At 46.3% G+C, this 23929-nt stretch overlaps 1 protein-coding gene across 1 annotated transcript in view; it reads left to right on the forward strand.

Annotated features, from left to right (window-relative positions):
• Positions 1-20929: 20929 nt before the first annotated feature.
• LOC149466253 (uncharacterized) overlaps positions 20930-23929 on the forward strand; it is a 113757-nt gene continuing 110757 nt past the window's right edge. Inside the window, exons 1-7 of the mRNA XM_089672721.1 lie at positions 20930-21028; positions 21305-21496; positions 21583-21706; positions 21816-21913; positions 22035-22137; positions 22418-22522; positions 22957-23061. Of these exons, the coding sequence (XP_089528847.1) occupies positions 20963-21028; positions 21305-21496; positions 21583-21706; positions 21816-21913; positions 22035-22137; positions 22418-22522; positions 22957-23061 (793 nt within the window). The 5' untranslated portion in view covers positions 20930-20962. The remainder of the gene's footprint in view (positions 21029-21304; positions 21497-21582; positions 21707-21815; positions 21914-22034; positions 22138-22417; positions 22523-22956; positions 23062-23929) is intronic.

Below are 23929 nucleotides of genomic sequence, written 5' to 3' on the forward strand. Positions count from 1 at the left end.
AAATAATAAAAATATATATATATATAATTTTTTTTCATACTGTCACCAGTCAGTGTCCCTGTTCACCGCCATGCCAGTTATATGAGGACGCTGTACTGCACTGGTGACAGTATGTAAAAAAAAAATAGTGAAAATAATTTTTAAAATTTTTTAATTTTCTGAAAAATTATGACAAAAAAATACAACTTAAAAAAACTCGCAATGCCTCTTATGAAGTACGTCGGACTGTCTACTCTGCAAAAAGGGGTCATTTGGGGGATATCTGTACTATTCTGACATTCTTGGACCTCAAGAAATTAGATTGGCTGTCAGTACTTCAGGATTGATCAATTTTCAGATCTATACCATAGTTTGTGAACTCTATAAGTTTCCTACAAACTAAATAATACATCCTAATTTGGGTTATTTTCACCAAAGACATGTAGCAGAATACATCTCGGCCTAAATTTATGAAGAACAATTATGTATTTGTAAACTTTTATAACAGAAACAAAGAAAAACGTGTTTTTTTTCAAAATTTTTGGTCTTTTTTTGTTAATTTAGCAAAAAATAAAAATCCCAGCGGTGATTAAATACCACCAAAAGAAAGCTCTAGTTGTGTGAAGAAACTGATAAAATTTTAGTTTGGGTACAATGTTGTATGACCGCGCAATTGTCATTCAAAGTGTGAGAGCGCTGAAACGTGAAAAATGGCCTGGGCAGGAAGGTGTAAAATTGCCCGGTATTGAAATGGTTAACCGACCTCAAAATCCACCCCGCCCCTCTCACCCACCCCAAAAAAAACATCTCAGGAGACCTAAAATCCGCCCCCCATACCTCACCACCCCTGACCAACTCCCCCCACCCCAAAAAAACCCCTATCTCATCTGACCTCAAAATCCGCCCCCAGACCTCACCACCCCCTGCCCCACTCCCCCCACCCCCAAAAAAAAAACTTTCTCAGCTGACCTCAAAATCCGCCCCCCGACCTCATCACCCACGCCCCACTCCCCCAACCCCCCAAAAAAACTATCTCAGTCAATCTCAAAATCCACCCCCCTGACCTCCCCACCCCCGCCCTACTCCCCCCCACCCCAAAAAAAACCCTATCTAAGCCGACCTCAAAATCCGCCCCCCCCCCGACCTCACCACCCCCGCCCCACTCCCCCCACCCCCCAAAAAAACCCAATCTCAACCAACCTCAAAATCCGTTCCCCCTGACCTCACCACCCCGTCCCACTACCTCCACCCCAAAAAAAACCCCTATCTTAACCGACCTCAAAATCCACCCCGCCCCTCTCCCCCACCCCAAAAAAACATCTCAGGGGACCTCAAAATCCGCCCCCCAGACCTCCCCATCCCTGACCCATTCCCCCCACCCCAAAAAAACCCCTATCTCATCCGACCTCAAAATCCACCCCCCCCGACCTCACCACCCCCCGCCCCACTCCCCCCACCCCAAAAAAACTTTCTCAGCCGACCTCAAAATCCACCCCCCGACCTCACCACCCATGCCCCACTCCCCCAACCCCCCAAAAAAACTATCTCAGCCGATCTCAAAATCCAACCCCCTGACCTCCCCACTCCCCCCCACCCCAAAAAAAACCCAATCTCAGCCGACCTCAAAATCCACACCCCCCCAACCTCACCACCCCTGCCCCACCCCAAAAAAAAACCTTTCTCAGCCGACCTCGAAATCCGCCCCTCCCCCCGGCCTCACCACTCCCGCCCCACTCCCCCCACCCCAAAAAAACCCAACTCAGCCGACCTCGAAATCCGCCCCAACCGAACTCTCCACGCCCCCCACCCCAAAAAAAACCCTATTTCAGCCGACCTCGAAACCCGCACCCCGACCTCAACACCTCCACCCCACTCCACCCACCTTCCAAAGAAACCTATTTCAGCCGACATCAAAATTTACCCCCCCCCCCGACCTCACCACCCACACCTCACTCCACCCACCCCAAAAAAAAACAATCTCAGCCGACCTCAAAATCCGCACTCCCCGACGTCACCACTCCTCCCATCCCAAAAAAAAACCTATCTCAGCCGACCTCGAAACCAGCCCCCCGAACTCATCATCCCCGCCCCACTCCCCCTGGCGTTACCACTCCTCCCATCCCAAAAAAAAACCTATCTCAGCCGACCTCGAAACCAGCCCCCCGACCTCATCATCCCTGCCCCACTCCCCCCACCCCAAAAAAAAACTATTTCAGCCGACCTCGAAACCTGCCCCCTGACCTCCCCACCAAAGTCCCCCACCCCCCAAAAAAACCCTGTCTCAGCCGACCTAAAAATCAACCCCCCCCCGACCTCACCAACCCCGCTCCACTCCCCCACCACCCAAAAAAACCCTATGTCAGCCGAACTCAAAATCCGCCCCCTGACCTCACCACCCCTGCCCCACCCCCCCACCCCAAAAAAAAACCTCAGCCGATCTCAAAATCCGCCCCCCCCCCGACCTCACCACCCCTGCCCCACTCCCCCTACCCCAAAAAAACCCTATCTCAGCCAACCTCAAAATCCACCCTTTCCCCGACCTCACCATCCTCGCCCCACTCCCCCCAACCCAAAAAAAACCTTTCTCAGCCGACCGCAAAATCCGCCTTCCCGACCTCACCATCCCTGCTCCACTCCCCCAACCCCCTCAAAAAAACCATCTCAGCCGACCTCAAAATCCGCCCCCCCGACTTCACCACCTCCGCCCCACTTCCCCCACCCCAAAAAAACCCTATCTCAGCCGACCTCAAAATCCACCCTTTCCCCGACCTCACCATCTCCACCCCACTCCCCCCAACCCAAAAAAAAACTATTTCAGCCGACCTCGAAACCTGCCCCCTGACCTCCCCACCAAAGTCCCACCCCCCAAAAAAACCCTCTTTCAGCCGACCTCAAAATCAACCCCCCCGACCTCACCACCCCCACTCCACTCCCCCCACCCCCCAAAAAACCCTGTCTCAGCCGACCTATAAATTAGCCCCCCCCCCCGACCTCACCACCCCCACCCCACTCACCCTATCCCAAAAAAACCCTACTTCAAAATCCAACCCCAATCTCATTACCCCACCACACTCCCCCAACACCCCCAAAAAACTCTCAGTCGACCTCAAAATCCGCCCCTCCCGACCTCACCACCCCCACTCCCCCAAAAAACCCTATCTCAGCCAACCTCAAAATCCGTTCCCCCCGACCTCACCACCCCGTCCCACTACCTCCACCCCAAAAAAAAACCCTATCTAAGCCGACCTCAAAATCCACCCTGCCCCTCTCCCCCACCCCAAAAAAAAACGTATCTCAGCTGACCTCAAAATCCGCCCCATAGACCTCACCACCCCTGACCCACTCCCTCCACCCTAAAAAAAACCCTATCTAAGTCAACCTCAAAATCCGCCCGCCCGACCTCAGCACCCCCGCCCCACTCCCCCCACCACAAAAAAAAACTTTCTCAGCCAACCTCAAAATCCATCACCCCGACCTCACCACCCCAGCCCCACTCCCCCCACTCCAGAAAAAAACCTATCTCAACCTACCTCAAAATCTGACCCCAACCTCATTACCCCCACCACACTCCCCCAACACCCCCAAAAAACTCTCAGTCGACCTCAAAATCCGCCCCCCCCGACCTCACCACCCCAACCCCACTCCCCCAAAAAACCCTATCTCAGCCGACATCAAAATCCGTTCCCCCCGACCTCACCACCCCGTCCCACTACCTCCACCCCAAAAAGAAACCCTATCTCAGTCGACCTCAAAATCCACCCCACCCCTCTCCCCCACCCCAAAAAAAAACATATCTCAGCTGACCTCAAAATCCGCCCCATAGACGTCACCACCCCTGACCCACTCTCCCCACCCCAAAAAAAACCCAATCTCAGCCAACCTCAAAATCCGCCCCCTTATCTCACCACCCTCGTCCCCCACCCCCCAAAAAACCCTGTCTCAGCCGACCTATAAATTCGCCCCCCCCCCGACCTCACCACCCCCACCCCACTCACCCTATCCCAAAAAACCCTATCTCAGCCGACCTCAAAATCCATCCCCCCGACCTCACCACCCCAGCCCCACTCCCCCCACTCCAAAAAAAACCTACTTCAAAATCCGACCCCAACCTCATTACCCCACCACACTCCCCCAACACCCCCAAAAAACTCTCAGTCGACCTCAAAATCCGCCCCTCCCGACCTCACCACCCCAACCCCAATCCCCCAAAAAACCCTACCTCAGCCGACCTCAAAATCCGTTCCCCCTGACCTCACCACCCCGTCCCACTACCTCCACCCCAAAAAAACCATATCTCAGCCGACCTCAAAATCCGCCCCCCCGACCTCACCTCCCTCGCCCCACTCCAAAAAACAACTATCTCAGCCGACCTCGAAATCTGCCCCCCTGACCTCACCACCCCCACCCCACCCCCCAACCCCCCCAAAAAAAACTCTCAGCTGACCTCGACACCTGCCCCCCTAACCTCACCACCCCCACCCCACCTCCCAAAAAAAAACTATCTCAGCCGACCTCGAAACCCTTCAAATACATTAGACCTCGTTTTCTCCCATCTTTGCACTCCCTACAACCTTACAAACACCCCCTTTCCTCTTTCTGATTACAATCTCATCACCTTCACAGTGTCCGCATCTTCAAACACCTATCCCTCCAAGAACCCTTCTCTTCTCCACTCTTCAACTGACCGCCTCTATGACAGAATCTCTCCCCTGTCCTGCCCTGACCTGGCCACTGCTGTCTACAACAGTTCGCTTTCATCCACAATAGACTCACTTGCTCCTCTAACAACACGAAGCATCAGGCCCCAACCATTACAACCTTGGCAGACTGACCACACCAGAAACCTCAAATGACACAGTCGTGCGCTGGAGCGATTATGGCGTAAAACCAAATCTCACCAAGCTTTCACCCGATATAAATCTGCTTTCTTAACATACAATTCCTCCCTTCATGCTGCCAAACAAACCTACGTTGTCACTCTCATCAATAGCTTGTCATCCAGTCCTCGTCGTCTCTTTTAACTCTCTACTTTATCCACCTCCACCCAGTACCTCACTCACTGCTTACGAGATTGCTAATCATTTCAAAAACAAGATTAATGCAATTCGTAGAGGCATTTCCACTACACAGACATCTATCCCACTTAGCATACCTTATACTAAACCTCCCTCAACACTTTCCTCTTTTGACCTTGCTACTACCGAAGAGGTCACTAAAGGTTTTCTCAGAAGTCCGTCTCACTACTTGCACCCTGGATCCTATCCCCTCACAACTACTATGGTCACCCTCTTCTTCCATCCTATGCTCCCTCACTCACATCTTCAATCTTTCCCTCTCTAATGGTGTCTTCCCCACCCTTCTAAAGCATGCACACATCACTCCCATACTGAAAAAGCCCTCCCTGGACCCCACCAACCTGAACAACTGAAGACCCATCTCCCTACTCCCGTTTACCTCTAAACTATTAGAACGCTTAGTCTACAACCGCCTGAGCTCCTACTTCACTGACAACAACCTTCTTGACCCTTTACAGCCTGGCTTTTGCTCATCCCAACCAATGGCCACTACTCCATACTCTTACTACTTGACCTCCCTGCTGCTTTTGATACTGTTGACCATCCCCTCCTCCTCAAAAAACTCCACTGTCTTGGCCTCCGAGACTCTGCTCTCTCCTGGTTCTCCTCCTACCTATTGCAGTGCTCCTTCAGTGTTACCTATAACGCTGCCTCCTCCTCTCCACTTCCTCTTTCTGTAGGAGTCCCTCAAGGTTCTGTCCTCAGGCCCCTCCTCTTCTCTTCTACACCTCTTCCCTTGGTCACTTGATAAACTCCCATGGCTTTAAGTACCATCTCTATGCTGATGACACACAAATTTATCTTTCTACTCCTCACCTCACCCCTTCAGTCTCCTCTCGCATTATTAACCTACTAAGTGACATATCGGCATGGATGTCACTTCACTTCCTCAAACTCAATCTTTCCAAAACTGAGCTCATACTATTCCCTCCAGCCCGTGCCCCCTCCCCTGACTTCTCCATCAAGATCAATAATACAACCAGCAGTCCCTCCCCTCATGCCAGGGTACTAGGTGTAATCCTAGACTCCCATCTGTCCTTTCAGCCCCAAATCCAATCACTGTCCAAATCTTATAGACTCCACTTCCACAACATCTCCAAGATATGCCTGTTCTTAACCTCGGAAACTACTAAGCAACTTATTCACTCCCTGGTTATCTCTCGCCTTGACTATTGTAACTCCCTCCTCATTGGCCGACCTCATCGCAGGCTATCCACCTTACTAACCGTTCTGTATCTGCCATCCCTCTCTGCCAATCCCTCCACTGACCTCCACTCAGTGTCCTCCATCCCTCTCTGCCAATCCCTCCACTGACTTCAACTCAGTGTCCTCCATCCCTCTCTGCCAATCCCTCCACTGGCCTCCATCCCTCTCTGCCAATCCCTCCACTGGCTTCCCATTGCCCAATGGATAAAATTCAAAACACTAACAATAACATATAAAGCCATTTATAACTCTGCTTCAAATTACATCACCAAACTTGTCTCCAAATATCACCCAAACCATCCTCTCCGCTCTTCGCATGACCTCCTGCTCTCTAGCTCCTTTGTCTCATCCTCTCATGCTCGTCTCCAGGACTTCTCCAGACATCCTCTGGAACTCTCTATCCCAATTTACCCAACTATCACCTACTCTGCTCACTTTTAGGTGATCTCTGAATACCTATCTCTTCAGGGAAGCCTATCCTGCCCTCAGCTAATAATGGAATCTTCTACTCTTCCAACCAGTCCATCCCCCACAGTTACTACATTTTGTACCACTAGCTCATCCCTCTTAGATTGTAAGCTCCCAGGATCAGGGCCCTCCTAGCCCTCTTGTATTGAACTGTATTGTTGCTGTATTGTCTCCTGTTGTATTGTAAATTGCTGAGCAAACTGTTGGCGCTCTATAAATCCTGTATAATAAAAATCAACGCTCACAGCAAAACAGCCATAATTCTTCACTCTTCACGTGTTGCTCTAAATTGCACAACCTAAGGCTAGGTTCACACCTATGCAGTTTGCATTTTGATCTGTTTCTTTAGTGCATTTTGCGACACGTGGCAAGCAAGTCACACAGGATAGTCACACTTAATCGCACGACTTTGTGGTTGCATTGGTGGGAACCGAGGCTTACTCTGCCTTACTGGCAACAACAATGACATGGTCGTGTAATGCTCAGTGTTAGCAAAGGAAGATACATAGGAATAATTGAATACATAGGAATAGAATTTTTCCCCGGATGCTTTAACTGCTGATGTGGTTATGATCCCTAAACCGGACCGAGATCACTCTTCCTGGGCAAACTATAGGCCTATCTCTCTCATCAATTTTGACATGAAGATTTTTACTAAGATTTTGGCTACTCGATTGAACTCCTTCCTTTCTCGCCTGATTAAAAAGGACCAGGTGGGATTTGTTCCCCACAGGCAGGTCGGAGATGCTATCAGACATATTTTACAACTGCAACATTTGGCCCATACCCGTAAACTTGATTTGATGCTCCTATCTTTAGACATCAACAAGGCCTTCGACACTCTATCTTGGCCATACCTCCTATCGGTCCTTCATCGATTTGGCTTTGGTCCTTCATTCCTACGATGGATCTCTTCGCTATACACATCCCCTCGAGCGAAGCTCAGATACTATGGATTTGAGTCCTCCACGTTTTCGATTGCCAGAGGCACTAGACATGGTTGCCCGCTTTCCCCTTTGCTTTTTATTTTAGCTTTGGAACCGTTGGCTGAAGCCATTCGTATGCATCCCGATGTTAAAGGGATTGATGTGGCGGGTTCCCATCATAAATTGTCTTTGTTTGCAGACGACATATTGTTGTCCATTTCGAACCCTGGAGTTACTTTGCCAAATTTGCTCGCGGTCCTTGCTTCCTTTGCGATCATTTCAGGCCTACGTGTTAACCCTGCTAAATCCAGAGCTATGTCAGTTACCATTCCACCATCACTTTTGACTACTTTGAAACAAACATTCCCTTTTCAATGTCTTTCGGCCTTGCCATATTTAGGAATTAAGCTTACTCCGACATATGACGGATTGTATCAGGCTAATTTTCCCACTGTTTTTCATGAGCTGACTAAGCTATTGTCCTCCTGGTCTCATTTCCCACTTTCATGGTTTGACAGAATTAATGCGATTCGTATGACCTATCTTCCGAAACTATTGTACCTATTTTGTGTTTTGCCGGTTCCAGTACCTTCGCATATATTGCGTATCCATCGGCGAAAACTTTTGTCCTTTATTTGGGGTTCTTCTTGACCCAGAATTAGCAAGCATATCCTATTTGCACGACGGAGTATGGGAGGGCTGTCGGTTCCAAATCTCCAGTCTTACTACCATATATACTCGAGTATAAGCCGACCCGAATATAAGCCGAGGTACCTAATTTTACCACAAAAAACTGGGAAAAACTATTGACTCGAGTATAAGCCGAGGGTGGGAACACCAGTGGGAAGAATCGTGCCTCATCATTGGTGTCAGTGGGAGTAATAGTGCCCCATCATTGGTGTCAGTGGGAGGAATAGTGCCCCATCATTGGTATCAGTGGGAGGAATAGTGCCCCATCATTGGTATCAGTGGGAGGAATAGTGCCCCATCATTGGTGTCAGTGGGAGGAATAGTGCCCCATCATTGGTGTCAGTGGGAGGAATAATGCCTCATCATTGGTGTCAGTGGGAGGAATAGTGCCCCATCATTGGTATCAGTGGGCGGAATCGTGCATCATCATTGGTGTCAGTAGGAGGAATAGCGCCCCATCATTGGTGTCAGTGGGAGGAATAGTGCCCCATCATTGGTATCAGTGGCAGGAATAGTGCCCCATCATTAGTATCAGTGGGGGGAATAGCACCCCATTATTGGTGTCAGTGGAATAGTGCCCCATCTTTGGTGTCAGTGGGAGGAATAGTGTCCCATCATTGGTGTCAGTGGAAGGAATAGTGTCCCAACATTGGTGTCAGTGGGAGGAATAGTATCCCATCATTGGTGTCAGTGGGGGGGTGGAGGAATAGTGCCCCATCGTTGGTGTCAGTGGGGGGGGGAAGTGCCCCATCGTTGGTGTCAGTGGGGGGGAGGAATAGTATCCCATGATTGGTGTCAGTGGGGGGTGGAATAGTGCCCCATCATTGGTGTCAGTGGGGGGGGGGAGGAATAGTGCCCAATCGTTGGTGTCAGTGGGGGGGAGGAAAAGTGCCCCATCGTTGGTGTCAGTGGGAGGAATAATGCCCCATCATTGGTATCAGTGACACCAATGATGGGGCACTATTCCTCCCACTGACACTTGCTGACCCCTGTTCCAGTATGGTGCTGCTGCAGCCAGCATATGTGGTTGCAGCAGCACCTAAGCACGGCACACTTACCTGCATCTCCTTCACTCAATTTTCGCGGGGCCGCTCAGCTCCGCCTCCTCGCCGGTGATTGGCCGCCTGTGTGCCTTTCCTGAGCTACAGTTCTGGCGGCCAATCACCGGTGAGAAGGCGGAGCCGAGCAGCTGAAAAACTCGGCTTATACTCGAGTATATACGGTATTTGGCGGCTAACATTGCCCCCCTAGCTCATGTTCATGCATCTCACCACTTCCCCCTGTAGGCTGTGGTAGATATGATGGACTCCCACCCGATACCGCTCTCCTCTTTGCCATGGCTTCCTATCTCTCAACGTCCATCTACCCTTAGCCCGACGCTGACATTTTCGCTAGGTCTTTGGGATTCTATTAAATATTCCGCTGGCCTCATTTCTCCTCACCTGCCGTTGTTACGTCTATTGCATAACCCACTGTTTCCTCCGGGTACGGACAATCCCAAACAGTTTGCTTGGTGGCAGACACATGGTTTTTATGATATTCATTCGCTCCTATCTCCCACCGGAATAATTACCTTTGAAACTTTGCGATCTTCCTATAACATTCCTCTGCGAGAACACTTTGGCTACCTCCAACTTCGCCACTTTATTAATACGCACGCATACGGGACCTTATCGTTTGTCCCCCTTTGAAAGTCAGTGCAGACACAGACCTCATGCCCCGGGTCTGATTTCCTTGATTTATTCTTCCATTATATCTTATAGAACCCCTCCAGTTAGTTCCTATCATCAGCGTTGGCAGTCTGAATTAGGGGGGACCTTGGATCAACAGGACTGGCAGACCATGACCCAAGCGCTAGCTAAGTGTTCCAGGAATGCCATTATCCTTGAGAATGCCTATAAAATTCTGTACCAATGGTACTATACACCTGCCTGTCTAGCTAGTTTTATCCCTACATATTCCCCGGTTTGTTTTCGGGGATGCCAACAATTGGGTACCATGGCCCACATCTGGTGGACTTGCCCTAAAGTGAACAGACTATGGATTAGGGTGTATGCCCTCCTTCGCACTATGCTTCACACAGACATAAAGCGTAATCCGTATGAAGCGCTTTTATTTAAACCATTGGAGGGTCTCCTCCGTTCTGAACGGCAGCTGGCAACACACTTATTTGTGGCAACGAAGTTGACAATTGCGAGAGCTTGGAAAACTCCTCTCCTTAGTTTTGAAGCTGTCAAAAACCAGATGAAATTCATAATGGTTAATGAAAAATTGACGGCCATATTGTTGGATACCCATACAAAATTTCTGCAGGTATGGTGTCCCTGGCTGGATATAGCTCAACCTTCGAGATTTGACCAGTCTCTTCTTTCGATATGAGGATGGATTTTGCCGTGATTGCCCCGGAGCCCTTCTCGGGTTTGTGTTCTTTTTTTTTTTTTTTTTTTTTTAATTTTATTTTTTCTCTTCTCGTCTGTGTCTCTCTACTGTTTGTCTCTTTCTAATCTATTGTCCAAACTATCTTTAATCATATTTTACGGATTGAATTTACTGTTTCATGTGCTACATTTGCATCACTATCTAGGTATATGAAACACTTATGTAAATCTTTCGACTTATGCCTCTACCAATGCATGACTTGAACTGACTTCCATTTATTCAGTACAATTTATATTTGATGGTCATTGAATCTGTGATCCGTATGTTTGTTTATTTTTGCTTCATCTACAATAAAACCCTTTGTAAAAGAATACATAGGAATAATTGAATACATAGGAATAATTGAATACATAGGAATAATTGAATACATAGGAATAATTGAATATATAGGAATAATTGAATACATAGGAATAATTGAATACATAGGAATAATGGAATACATAGGAATAAAAGCATGAAACAGTTGTTGAACTTGGATAACACAAAATTATAAAAATCTAGAAAAATGTATAAATAGAAAAATAAGGCATATTACAACATGTTTAATTTCCAAAAAACAATACACAGATGTGCGAACATCTAATGAGAATTCACACATCTACAAATAATACACTAAACAGGGTTATTGTTTGAATGTTCCGAGAATCAAACAAATGCATATTTTTACACACACAAATAAATATATACATACAGTCAGGTCCATAAATATTGGGACATCGACACAATTCTAACATTTTTGGCTCTATACACCACCACAATGGATTTGAAATGAAATGAACAAGATGTGCTTTAACTGCAGACTGTCAGCTTTAATTTGAGGGTATTTACATCCAAATCAGGTGAACGGTGTAGGAATTACAACAGTTTGCATATGTCCCTCCCACTTGTTAAGGGACCAAAAGTAATGGGACAATTGGCTTCTCAGCTGTTCCATGGCCAGGTGTGTGTTATTGTGTTCATTTCATTTCAAATCCATTGTGGTGGTGTATAGAGCCAAAAATGTTAGAATTGTGTCAATGTCCCAATATTTATGGACCTGACTGTACATATAAATACATACACTAGATTGCCAAAAGTACTGGGCCCACCCTCCAAATCATGTGATTTGGGTGTTCCAATCCCCTCCATGGTCACAGGTGTATACAATCAAGCCCCTAGGTATGCAGACTGCTTCTACAAATATTGGTGAAAGAATGGGTCTCTCTCAGGAGCTCAGTGACTCCAAGCGTGGTCCCGTGATACGTTGCCACCTGTGCAATAAGTCCATCCGTGACATTTCCTGGCTACTAAATGTTCTACGCTCATCTGTTAGTGGGATTATAATAAAGTGGAAGCAACTGGAAACAACAGCTACTCAGCCACCAAGTGGTAGGCCACGTCACATGACAGAGCGGGGTCATCGCATGCTGAAGCACACAGTGTGCAGACGTCACCAACTGTCTGCAGAGTCAGTAGCTAAAGACCTCCAAACTTGGTGTGGCCTTCAGATTAGTACAACAGTGCGTAGAGAGCTTCATGGAATGGGTTTCCATGGCCGAGCAGCTGCATCCAAGCCTTACATCACCAAGTGCAATGCAAAGCGTCGGATGCCATGGTGTAAAGCACGCCACCACTGGACTCTAGAGCAGTGGAGACATGTTCTCTGGAGTGACCAATCGTGCTTCTCTGTCTGGCAATCTGATGGCCGTGTCTGGGTTTGGCGGTTGCCAGGAGAACGGTACTTGCCTGACTGCATTGTGCCAAGTGTAAAGTTTGATGGAGGGGGAATTATGGTGTGGGGTTGTTTTTCAGGGGTTGGGCTTGGCCCCCTAGTTCCAGTGAAGTGAACTCTTAAGGCGTCAGCAAACCAAGACATTTTGGACAATTTCATGCTCCCAACTTTGTGGGAAGAGTTTGGGGATGGCCCCTTCCTGTTCTACGATGACTGTGCACCAGTGCACAAAGCAAGGTCCATAAACAATGAAAGAACATTAAATAAAAAAAAAGCTAAACTACCCTAACTACACACCCTCCAAAAAATTCTAAAAAAAAAGGAAAAAAACAAGCAAAGAGACTGTGATTCTGTGTAATAAAGACTGGTCACTGCTGCTCTCTCTCCTTGTACAGGGTGATTGATCCTCTCTCTGCCCCCTCCTATGTGTAGTGGGTGAACTTGCTTGGCCCCTCCCACAACTCTCCTCTCTGCAAAAGCTATGTACATCAGAGGTCCCCCCATCACATTAGAGCCCCCCATTACATCAGATCCCCCTCTTCACATCAGAGGTCCCCCATTACATCAGAAGTCCCCCCTTTACATCAGAAGTCCCCTTCCATATCAAAAGTCCCCTAAGACATCGGAGCCCCCCTTCACATCAGAGGTCCCCCATTACATCAGAAGTCCCCCATCAAACCAGAGGTCCCCCCTTCACATCAGAAGTCCCCTTCCATATCAAAGGTCCCTTAAGACATCTGAGCCCCCCTTCACATCAAAGGTCTAACATTACATCAGAAGTCCCCCCATCAAACCAGAGGTCCCCCCTTCACATCAGAAGTCCCCCTATCACATCAAAGTCCCCTTCCATATCAAAGGTCCCCTAAGACATCCGAGCCCCCCTTCACATCAGATGTCTCTCCATCACATCAGAGTCTCCATTCATACCAGAGGTCTGCTATCACATCAGAAGCCCCTCTTCACATCAGGACTCCCCATAAAACACATGGTCTGGTGACAACTATCTAAGAAGGGGATTTGCCCTCACATGAAATCTAATCCCTGTTTTATCTCCAGGACAGGAAGTGAAGGAAAGTCTCCCCAAAGTGGCACAGGTAGAAAGCCATTCCTTAGTCTATCCAAAACTAAAAAAGGTTTTGACTGGAGGTACATTTTAAACCCTGTACATTATCTGCGTTTCACCAGTGATGACACAACCTAGCCTCTGACCAACATCCATGTCAAGTGAGGATAGATTCCAGGGAAACTGTGCAATAATGCCTTACTTACACACAGGGGCATCCCTAGGGTTGGTGTCACCCGGTGAGGTAACACTTGATGACACCCCCTCCAACGATCCCCGCAGAATGGATCAGATCTGCGAATTGAGCATAATGGATCAGACTCTGATCCATTATGCTCAATCCGCAGATCCAATCCATCCTGCGGGGATCGTCAGCTTGCCTTACAACTTACCTTTTCTTGGAGCGGGCGGTGTCACCCCGTATAGGTTGCATGCCGACAATCCCCCCGCATGCAACCTATACGGGGTGACACCGGACTTGCTCCAAGAAAAGGTAAGTTGTAAAGAAAGCTGATGATCCCCGCAGGATGGATCCGATCCCCCGCACCTGCCTCGGGAGGCCACAACGTACACAACCATATATTACATAAGGACTCTATTTCTACCACTTTGAAATGCACATTTTCTATCATCGTTCAAAAATCAAGGCAAAAACTCATTGACCTGATTTAGTTCCATTTAGTCCATCCAGTCCTGCGATTTACACAGCTCTGCCACACAGCAAATTACACTCCGATTACCTATCTTTTCTATTGCAGCTATGGAACATAATCCTGTCACCTCTTTGCCCTTAGCTTGTGAAGGAGCAGCAACAGGCTGATGATGTCATCTCTCTGGTCTCTCCCCCTATCAGCATGTTCTAGCATATGTGCATACAGGGCAGCTGATTAGCGCTACACGTAGACCCCCTTCCTCTCCCAGTCTGAGTGATGTTGTAGGCTGTCAAGTTAAGGGACACAGAGATTAAACAAATCCTCCTACATAAGTTGTACCTGTTTATCTGCAGCCGTGTGTCCTATTTATTATTATATTATTATTATTATTATTATTATTATTAATAATAATAATAATAATAATAATAATATATTATAATATAATAATAACCTCCCTTCCGGCCATTGTATATAAATGGCCGGACGGTGGCAGTGCAGGGTCGGGTGGCCGTTTATAAACGGCCTCCCCGCCCCCTGCTTCTGCACGCTCCCTGGGACACAGTGGAACACCGATCGCCGTACGGGACCTCTGTGCGAGGTCCTGATCATGTGATCACTGATTGGCCAATCAGTGATCACATGCAGAGTAGTAAGCAATGATGTCACTTGTGACATCATTGCTTACTACGTGTGAAATCTGTGAATGATCACAGAGGTCACATGGTACAAGGCTATTCACAACAGATTTGTACCATGTGACAAGCTGTGACCAATCACAGCTCTCACAGTATTTCTCAATGGCTGCAGGAATGCATTCAGAGAGAAGGAGAAATTATTGCTTTTACAGCATTTATGGGTGTAAAAGCAATCAGTGTAAAAAAAAAAAATTTTCATCACCCCCCACAAGTAGTACAGTGTCACTATGGTGACTGTACTGCTAGGGTGACAGTATGTAAAAAAAAAAAAAACACAAATAATATAAAAAAATAAAATGAAAATGAAAAATAAAAAGTTTAAAAATTATAATTTTTGGTTATAAACTAATTTGGGTTATTTTTTTTTACTAAAAAGATATCGGAATACATTTTGGCCAAGATTTATGATGAAATATTATTTATTTGCAACATTTTATAAGAAAAACACCTTTTTTCAAAATGTTTAGACTTTTTAATTTATACAGCCAAAAAAATAAAAATCCCAGTGGTGAATAAATACCACCAAAATAAAGCTTTATCTGTCTCAAAAAAATGCTAAAAAATTCATATGGGTACAGTGTTGCATGACCGCACAATTGTCATTCAAAGTGTGATAGCGCTAAAAGCTGAAAATTGTCCTGGACAGGAAGGGGGTGAAAGTGTCCAGACTGGAAGTGGTTAATTATTCCACTTCCTGCCTGTGGATCCAACACTGCTGCTGTGTGAGTTCCACCGCTGCCCAGCTGCTTCCTGGTTGCCATAGTGACGCCCAGCTAAGCCCCGGCCAGTGACAGAGAGCCTGTTCTCTCGGAGCCAACAATAGAGGGTGACTAATCTGCCAAGCTAGAGGAGAAAAGAGTCCTCAGTGCAGGAGGGGCTGCAGCCATTTTGTTGAAGTTCACTTGTTATGGTTTAGATTTATTTGTAAACAGACCAGAGACTTTTGTGTTTGGTGAAATTAATGACTGTATATTTTAAAGTCTAAATCAGTTAGTGCTTTGCTTGAAGTGTCCCCTGTGCTGGAGGCCATTTTGTTGAAGTCCACAAGGGAGGACAGGGAGGAGCTTTAAAAGAGTCAAAATTCTCCTGGTGGTGTGAGGTTGGAGAGTGTGTTCCCAGTGAGGAGGAGGAGGTAATATTGTTTTATTATTGTACCCACCACAAATGAAGGGAACCTTGCACTGAGAGAAGTTTAGAGCCCGCCACCCTTAAACTCTTTTCATTTCATGCCATCTGACTCTTGCGCACATAGACGCACTTAAATGCTTCCTTAGTCGTTACCTTAGGGCAAACACATAGCCAGTTAGGACAGAACTCCTGATCTCCAGGTCTGGATGTTCCAGGTCAGTGACTTAGAAAACAGTGAAGCCTTTGGATGGACATGATAGCCAAGGCATGTTCGGGAGAGGCTGGCTTACATATATTGCCTATAGCGGAGAGGCAGCTTCCTTGACGTTGCCTACGGCACCAATGGGTACATGGCCATCCAGTACACTCTACATTTCCCATGACAGCCGGTCAGAACCTCCGTATGGCTCTCACACCCATTACACAAGAGCCATTACTTCAAGGAGACATGGTTGGGGAGATTCAATGAGGCATGATTGGGGGGCAGTTCAAGGAGACATGATTAGGGGGGATTCAAAGAGGCATGATTGAAGGGGGAGTTTAAGGAGACATGATTGGGGGGGATTCAAAGTGACATAATTGGGGGATTCAAGGAAACATGATTGGGGGAGAGTACAAGGAGGCATGATTGAGGGGAGTTCAAGGAGACATGATTGGGGGGGATTCAAAGTGACATAATTGGGGGATTCAAGGAAACATGATTGGGGGAGAGTACAAGGAGGCATGATTGAGGTGAGTTCAAGGAGACATGATTGGGGGGATTCAATGAGGTATGATTGGGGGAAATTCAATTAGACATAATTGGGGGGATTCAAGGAGGCACAATTTGGGGGGAGTTCAAGGAGACGTGATTGGGGAGGAATCAAGGTGACATAATTGGGGTGATTCAAGGAAACACGATTTGGGGAGTGTACAAGGAGGCACGATTGAGAGGATTCAATGAGGCACGATTGAGGGGAGTTTAAGGAGACACGATTGGGGGGATTCAAGGAGACACGATTGGGGGGATTCAAGGAGACATGATTGGGGGGGATTCAAGGAGATATGATTGGGGGGATTCAAGGAAGCACGATTTGGGGGGAGTACAAGGAGGCACGAATGGGGGAGTTCAAGAAGACATGAATAGGGGAGTTCGAGGAGATATAATTGGGGGGGATTCAAGGAGACACAATTGGGAGGAGTTCAAGGAGACATAAATGGGGGAGTTTGAGGAACATAATTGAGGGGGATTCAAGGAGGCACAATTGTTGGGAGTTCAAGGAGACACGATTGGGGGGAGTTCGAGACACAAATGGGGTGTTCAAGTAGACATTATAGGAGGGGGATTCAAGAAGGCACGATTGGGGGAGTTCAAGAGACATGAATGGGGGAGTTCAAGGAGATATAATTGGGGGGATTGAAGGAGGCTCAATTGGGGGGGGGGGGAGTTCAAGGCAACATGGTTGGGGGGGGGTTTAAGGAGACATAATTTGGGGGAGGAGGGTTCAAGGAGGCACCATTGGTCCCTTCTAATTGGATGCAATAATTGTAGGATAGAAAACTACACTACACTATGAAATCTATCTCTCTTGGCTCTTGAAGATTTGGTGTTGAGCAATATGGATACATTGGATTAACATGGGGAGACAATAGAGAAGGAACCCACTGAGATATAAAGCCCCGGTGAACCAAGCGCATTTGACCTTCTTTTAATTAAGGGCCATGGATGGTTGGTGAGTGCAATAATACTAGTACACAATGGTGGAGCTTTGAATGGTTTTGCATGAAGAAATTTATTAAGCACCAGAAGATTTTGTTTGCACTCTATATGGTGTGGGACGTTTTATGCCTATATTGATTGGTCATTTCGATTAATGGTACACCACACGTTTGGTTTATTTGAAGTGCCGGACCTTTCTTTTGTATAGAAAATATCTCGCTGTGTATGATTCTCTCTGCCTGCCATGGATAAGGGCGTTTCCTTTTTCAGATGAGGAACGCAATTTACTGTGTTTCAGGTCCTCGGAGCTGATCAGCCTAGATACGTAGCGTGACTTGTGTCCACATATGTCCATATGTCCACATATGTCCATATGTCCACATTCAGGAGTTGCTTCATTTTAAAGGTTCTTATTTTACTATATTGCGGCCCAATTGTGGTGTAATGCAAAGTCTTCGGAACGAGTGGCATGATAAACGATATATCACTGACATATTCTACACAGCTGATAAAATCCCTGCCATATGTCCTTCCCTATATGACCTCACCATTCCATATCCTTGTATCCTCCTGTCCTTTTATTGGCCAGGAGGTTGGTATTTCAGGAAGGGTCAGAACTTATAAAGTGCATGCTAACTCCACAAAGCTTCAATGCCACAGTATATACTGTACAGTGAGGAACAGACGTATTTGAACACCCTGCGATTTTGCAAGTTCTCCCACTTAGAAATCATGGAGGGGTCTGAAATTCACATTGTAGGTGCATTCTCACTCTGAGAGTCAGAATTTAAAAAAAAATTCAGGAAATCACATTGTATGATTTTTAAAGAATTTATTTATCTTGCACTGCTGAACATAAGTATTTGAACACCTGAGAACATCAGTGTTAATATTTGGTACAGAAGCCTTTGTTTGCAATTACAGAGGTCAAACGTTTCCTGTAGTTCTTGACCAGGTTTGCACACACTGCAACAGGGATTTTGGCCCACTCCTCCACACAGATCTCCTCTAGATCTGTCAGGTTTCGGGGCTGTCGCTGAGCAACACGGAGTTTCAGCTACCTCCAAAGATGTTCTATTGGATTTAGGTCTGGAGACTGGCTAGGCCACTCCAGAACCTTGATATGCTTCTTACGGAGCCACTCCTCGGTTATCCTGGCTGTGTGCTTCGGGTTGTTGGCATGTTGGAAACCCAGCCACGACCCATCGTCAATGCTCTGAGGGAATGAGGTTGTTGCTCAAAATCTCACAATAAATGGTCCCATTCATCCTCTCCTTAATTCAGTGCAGTCGTCCTGTCCCCTTCTCAGAAAAGCACCCCCAAAGCATGATGTTACCACCCCCATGCTTCACAGTAGGGATGGTGTTCTTGAGATGCAACTCATCCTTCTTTTTCCTCCAAACACAACAAGTGAAGTTTAGACCAAAAAGTTCTACTTTGGTCTCATCTGACCACATGATTTTCTCTCATGCCTCCTCTGGATCATCCAGATAGTCATTGGCAAACTTCAGACGGGCCTGGACATGTGATGACTTGAGCAGGGGAACCTTCCGTGCAAAGCATGATTTGAAACCATGACGGCGTAGTGTTCTACCGACAGTGACCTTTGAAACTGTGGTCCCAGCTGTCTTCATGTCATTGACCAGCTCCTACCTTGTAGTTCTGGGCTGATTCCTCACCTTTCTTATTATCAGTGATACCCCACTAGGTGAGATCTTGCATTGAGCCCCAGTCCGAGGGAGACTGACAGTCGTCTTTAGCCTCTTCCATTTTCTAACAATTGCTCCAACAGTTGATCTATTTTCACCCAGCTGCTTGGCAATTGCCCCGTAGCCCTTTCCAGCCTTGTGGAGGTCCACAATTTTGTCTCTGGTGTCTTTTGACAGCTCTTTGGTCTTGCCCATGGTAGTAGTTGGCGTCTGACTGACTGTGGGGTGGACAGGTATCTTTAAAGAGCTCAGACAGGTGCTACTAAATTAGATTAATGAGTGGAGTAGAGGTGGACTTTTTAAAGGCACAGTAACAGGTCTTTGAGAGCCAGAATTCTTGCTGTTAGGTGTTCAAATATGTGATTTGCTGAATTTTTTTTTTTAATTTTGTGTCTCAGAGTGGGAATGTACATACAATGTGAATTTCAGACCCCTCCATGATTTCTAAGTGGGAGAACTTGCAAAATCGCAGGGTGTTCAAATACTTCTGTTGCTCACTGTAGGTCCCTTGACTCGCCCACCTCCTATGGTTATGTTCATTGGGTGAAATGTGTCAGAGGGCGGAATCACATCTTGTGAATGAGAAAATGACTGACCAATCTGTTGAACTGCAACAAGTTTTTTTTGGTGTCAAAGTACACAGCAGAGTGGAGCTTTGTAGTGGAGAAGGTGGATCCTGGGTACCCATGGCTGGTTACTGGATACGTTTGCCCTGCGCAATTTTCATATATTTGCATTTAGTAAGATATGTTTTACGGCTGAATTGGTATTTACTGAAAAAATCAATTCTTATGATGGAGTGACTGCAGCAAGAAGACTTACCCTAACTGAAGTGCTGGACGCTCCCCACGGGGAAAAGTACCGGTGATGAAGAGTCTGGAGTGTCTTCTATTTCTTCTCCCTCTTTACCTAGTTCCTCTATCTTTCTTCCTCTCTCTCTTCTCTATCTCCTCTCTCTTTTCTTCTTTTCTCTATCTCATTGTTAATCTCTTTCTTCTCAGTCTATCTCCTTTCTCCATCGTTTTATTTTTTTATTTCCATCTCTCAAGCTGCCCTCAAGGAGCAATCTAAGGCCCTTATCCCACGTAGATATCAAGGCCAATTTAGACAGGAACCAGGTATCCATCAGCATGTCTTCAGAGAATCCAGAGGAAATTTACTCAACCACAGAGAGAACATGCAAACTGTGTCTAGATAGTGTCCTGACCGGGATTCAAAGGACTGCAAGGCAGAAGAGATAACCAAAGAGCCACTGTGTTGTCCATTTCTAAGATTGGATCATCTCTGGGTGTTTTTTATTATTAATATTATTATAGATACTGTATCATTTGCTCTAATTCCAAATTTGTTGTTTTACTGGGGTTTTTTTTGCTTTCCACTGGATCAACTGTGGGTGTAGGAATTTTAACTTTTTTTTTTTTATTATTTAATGGTTGAACTGGATGGACTTTTGTCTTTTTTCAGCCAGACTAACTATGTAACTATGTTTTAGGGAACAGCTAAAAACAGTAAACCATCTGAATGAGGATGGAGAAGGAGAGGATACTAAATCTCACCCTGGAGATCATCTACCTGCTGACCGGAGAGGTGAGGAGTATTCTGGGAGGTCACATGACATCACTCTTCTCTCTATTAATAAAACAAAGACCTGACCGGAGAGGTGAGGAGGATTCTGGGAGGTCACATGACGTCACTATTATCTCTATTAATAAACACAGACCTGACCGGAGAGGTGAGGAGGATTCTGGGAGGTCACATGACATCACTCTTATCTCTACTTCCAATTCTTTAGTTTACATGAAGGGATTGCATATATTTTTTTAAACAGTAAAATAATTGTTTTTTTCCCTTCTCTATACAAAGGACTTTATTGTACTAAAGAAGGCATCTGGTGGTCATGTTACATCCAAAAGCCACACCTATGTGTCCGATGAACATAGGAGGAACAAGAGCCCAATCATGAAGCCCCCACTTCCTTCCCTGATATCTGAGAGTAATAACAATAAGAAGATCCTAGAAGTCACCCAGAAGATCATTGAGCTGCTGACGGCAGAGGTGAGCGGTGCCGGGAATTCTGGGACATTCTCCAGTAACAGACAAGGGATGTGTCTGGATGGTGACTGTATCATTGTGTGTGTCAGGTTCCTATAAGGTGTCAGGATGTCACTGTCTATTTCTCCATGGAGGAGTGGGAGTATATAGAAGGACACAAGGATCTCTACGAGGACGTCATGATGGAGAACTGGCCGCCCCTCACATCACCGGGTAAGAGGAGATTTTCATTTCTTGTATTGAGGATCCACCTAGATACAAACATCCTCTGATATAAAGACATAGAAACAATGGATTCAGTCAGTGTGTGTGTTTCCTACAGATGGATCCAGTAATGGGAACCTACCAGAGAGATGTTCCCGTCCTCTGTATTCCCAGGACTCCACACAGGAACATCCTGAGATCCCTCAGGAGCATCAGGTAGATGGAACCTAGGGTCTAAAATGTAATCAAACTAAAACTATCTTGCTTTGTTATTGTTGTAAATTAATAGGCAGTTAAAACTACAAAAAGTATCAAGAATATTATGTGACTTATTTAGGGTGAAGATCTGATTATTGTAAAAGTTGAAAATGAAGGAGAACCGTATGTGATGGGTGATGAGCTGTGTAAGGAGGAGGAAGGTCCTCCAAAGATCAGCACAGGTGAGTATGAAATGCTAAATCCAGAGAAGAGTCCCGGATCCTCCTTGTTCAGTCACTACAACAATCTCCTCTTCTTCCCCCTCCTCTGTCAGTAGACAGTAATGGGGGGACAGTATGTGCCCAGTGGGGGGTCAGGAGCCATCAGCCTTTAGTAGTCTCCGGCTCTCCTCCTCACATCATGTTATTGAGACGTGACCAGTCCCCCCCCCCCCCACACACACACTGCCTGGGGTCACTCATACATCTCAGTACAGGGGGCTTCACTCATCTTTTTTCACAGACCCCGGAGACACCAGAGCCACTCGATGGAACCCTAAAGTCAAGGAGGAGGAAGAAGGACATGTGTGGATTAAAGAGGAGGAGGTTCCTATGGAGATCAGCACAGGTGGGTAATAAACACTATATCCAGAAAAGAGTCCCAGATTCTCCTTGTTCAGTTTAACGTTTCCTAGGTAAAGTACGTAATATGCAAAATGGTCATATTCCTTACCGTGGCCCCAAAATAAAGCTTTGTGGCATTCATACGAAAGCTGGCCATACAGGAGGTGAATTTTGTCCAGTTTCTGATGAACTAGGTAATATTCCAGCTGCGGGTGGTCCTGTGTGCACACCACTGTTGGGGCGATCTGACAGCTGTCAGTATGTACTAGTCGGCAAGGGAAGAGTCCTCCTTCCACACTGCTTCACGTGGGCTGAACATGGGAAAGCTAAGAGTGTGTGGCCAGCTTATGTTCAGCAAGAGATGTCTAGAATACTAAGTGTGTCTCTTTTATTATTTATTTTTTAATTCTCACATTTCACTGTTGTCTTTGCCCACAGACCTCGAATGTGCCATATTGACTTGCAGAGATTTCAAAGCCGAGGAGGAGGAAGAAGGGCATGTGAGGATTAAAAAGGAGGAAAGTCCTCTAGAGATCAGCACAGGTGAGTTATAACAACTAAATCCAGCAAAGAGTTCCATATTCTGCTTGTCTGGTGACCCTATTAAAGCCCAACTCCAACCAACATTTTTTTCAAGATCAAATGGTGAGAGAGTCCAAGACTCTTTTATAAATCATCCTATGACTACATTAAACAGTCAAAACTTTTCTGGGACCAATACACTCCTTCTTCATCAGGGCTTGGATCTAGCCCAAGATAAGAGCCACTGTAGCTTCTGAGGCCAATACACTATTCTTTCATCAGGGCTTGGATCTAGCCCAACATAAGATCCACTGTAGCTTCTGAGGCCAATACACTATTCTTTTATCAGGGCTTGGATCTAGCCCAAGATAAGATGTACTCTAGCTTCTGGGGCCAATACACTCATCCTTCATCAGGGATTAGATCTAGCCCAAGATAAAATCTACTATAGCTTCTGGGGCCAATACACTCATCCTTCATCAGGGCTTGGATCTTGCCCAAGATATGATCTACTGTAGCTTCTGGGACCAATACTCTCCTCATTCTTCAGGGCTTGGATCTAGCCCAAGATACGATCCACTGCAGCTTCTGGGGGCAATACACTCATCCTTCATCAGGGCTAGATCTAGCCCAATAGATGATCTACTGTATCTTCTGGTGCCAATACACTCATCCTTCATCAGGGCTTAAATCTAGCTGAAGATCAGATCTACTATACCTTCTCGGGCCAATACACTCCTCCTTCATCGGGGCTTGGATCTTGCCCAAGATATGATCTACTGTAGCTTCTGGGGCCAATACACTCCTCTTTGATCTTGCCCAAGATATGATCTACTGTAGCTTCCGAGGCCAATACACTATTCCTTTATCGGGGCTTGGATCTAGCCCA

Source organism: Staurois parvus, unplaced genomic scaffold, assembly GCF_062004578.1.
Source record: "Staurois parvus isolate SC_StPar_1 unplaced genomic scaffold, SC_StPar_1.0 ptg000132l, whole genome shotgun sequence".
NCBI lineage: Eukaryota > Metazoa > Chordata > Amphibia > Anura > Ranidae > Staurois > Staurois parvus.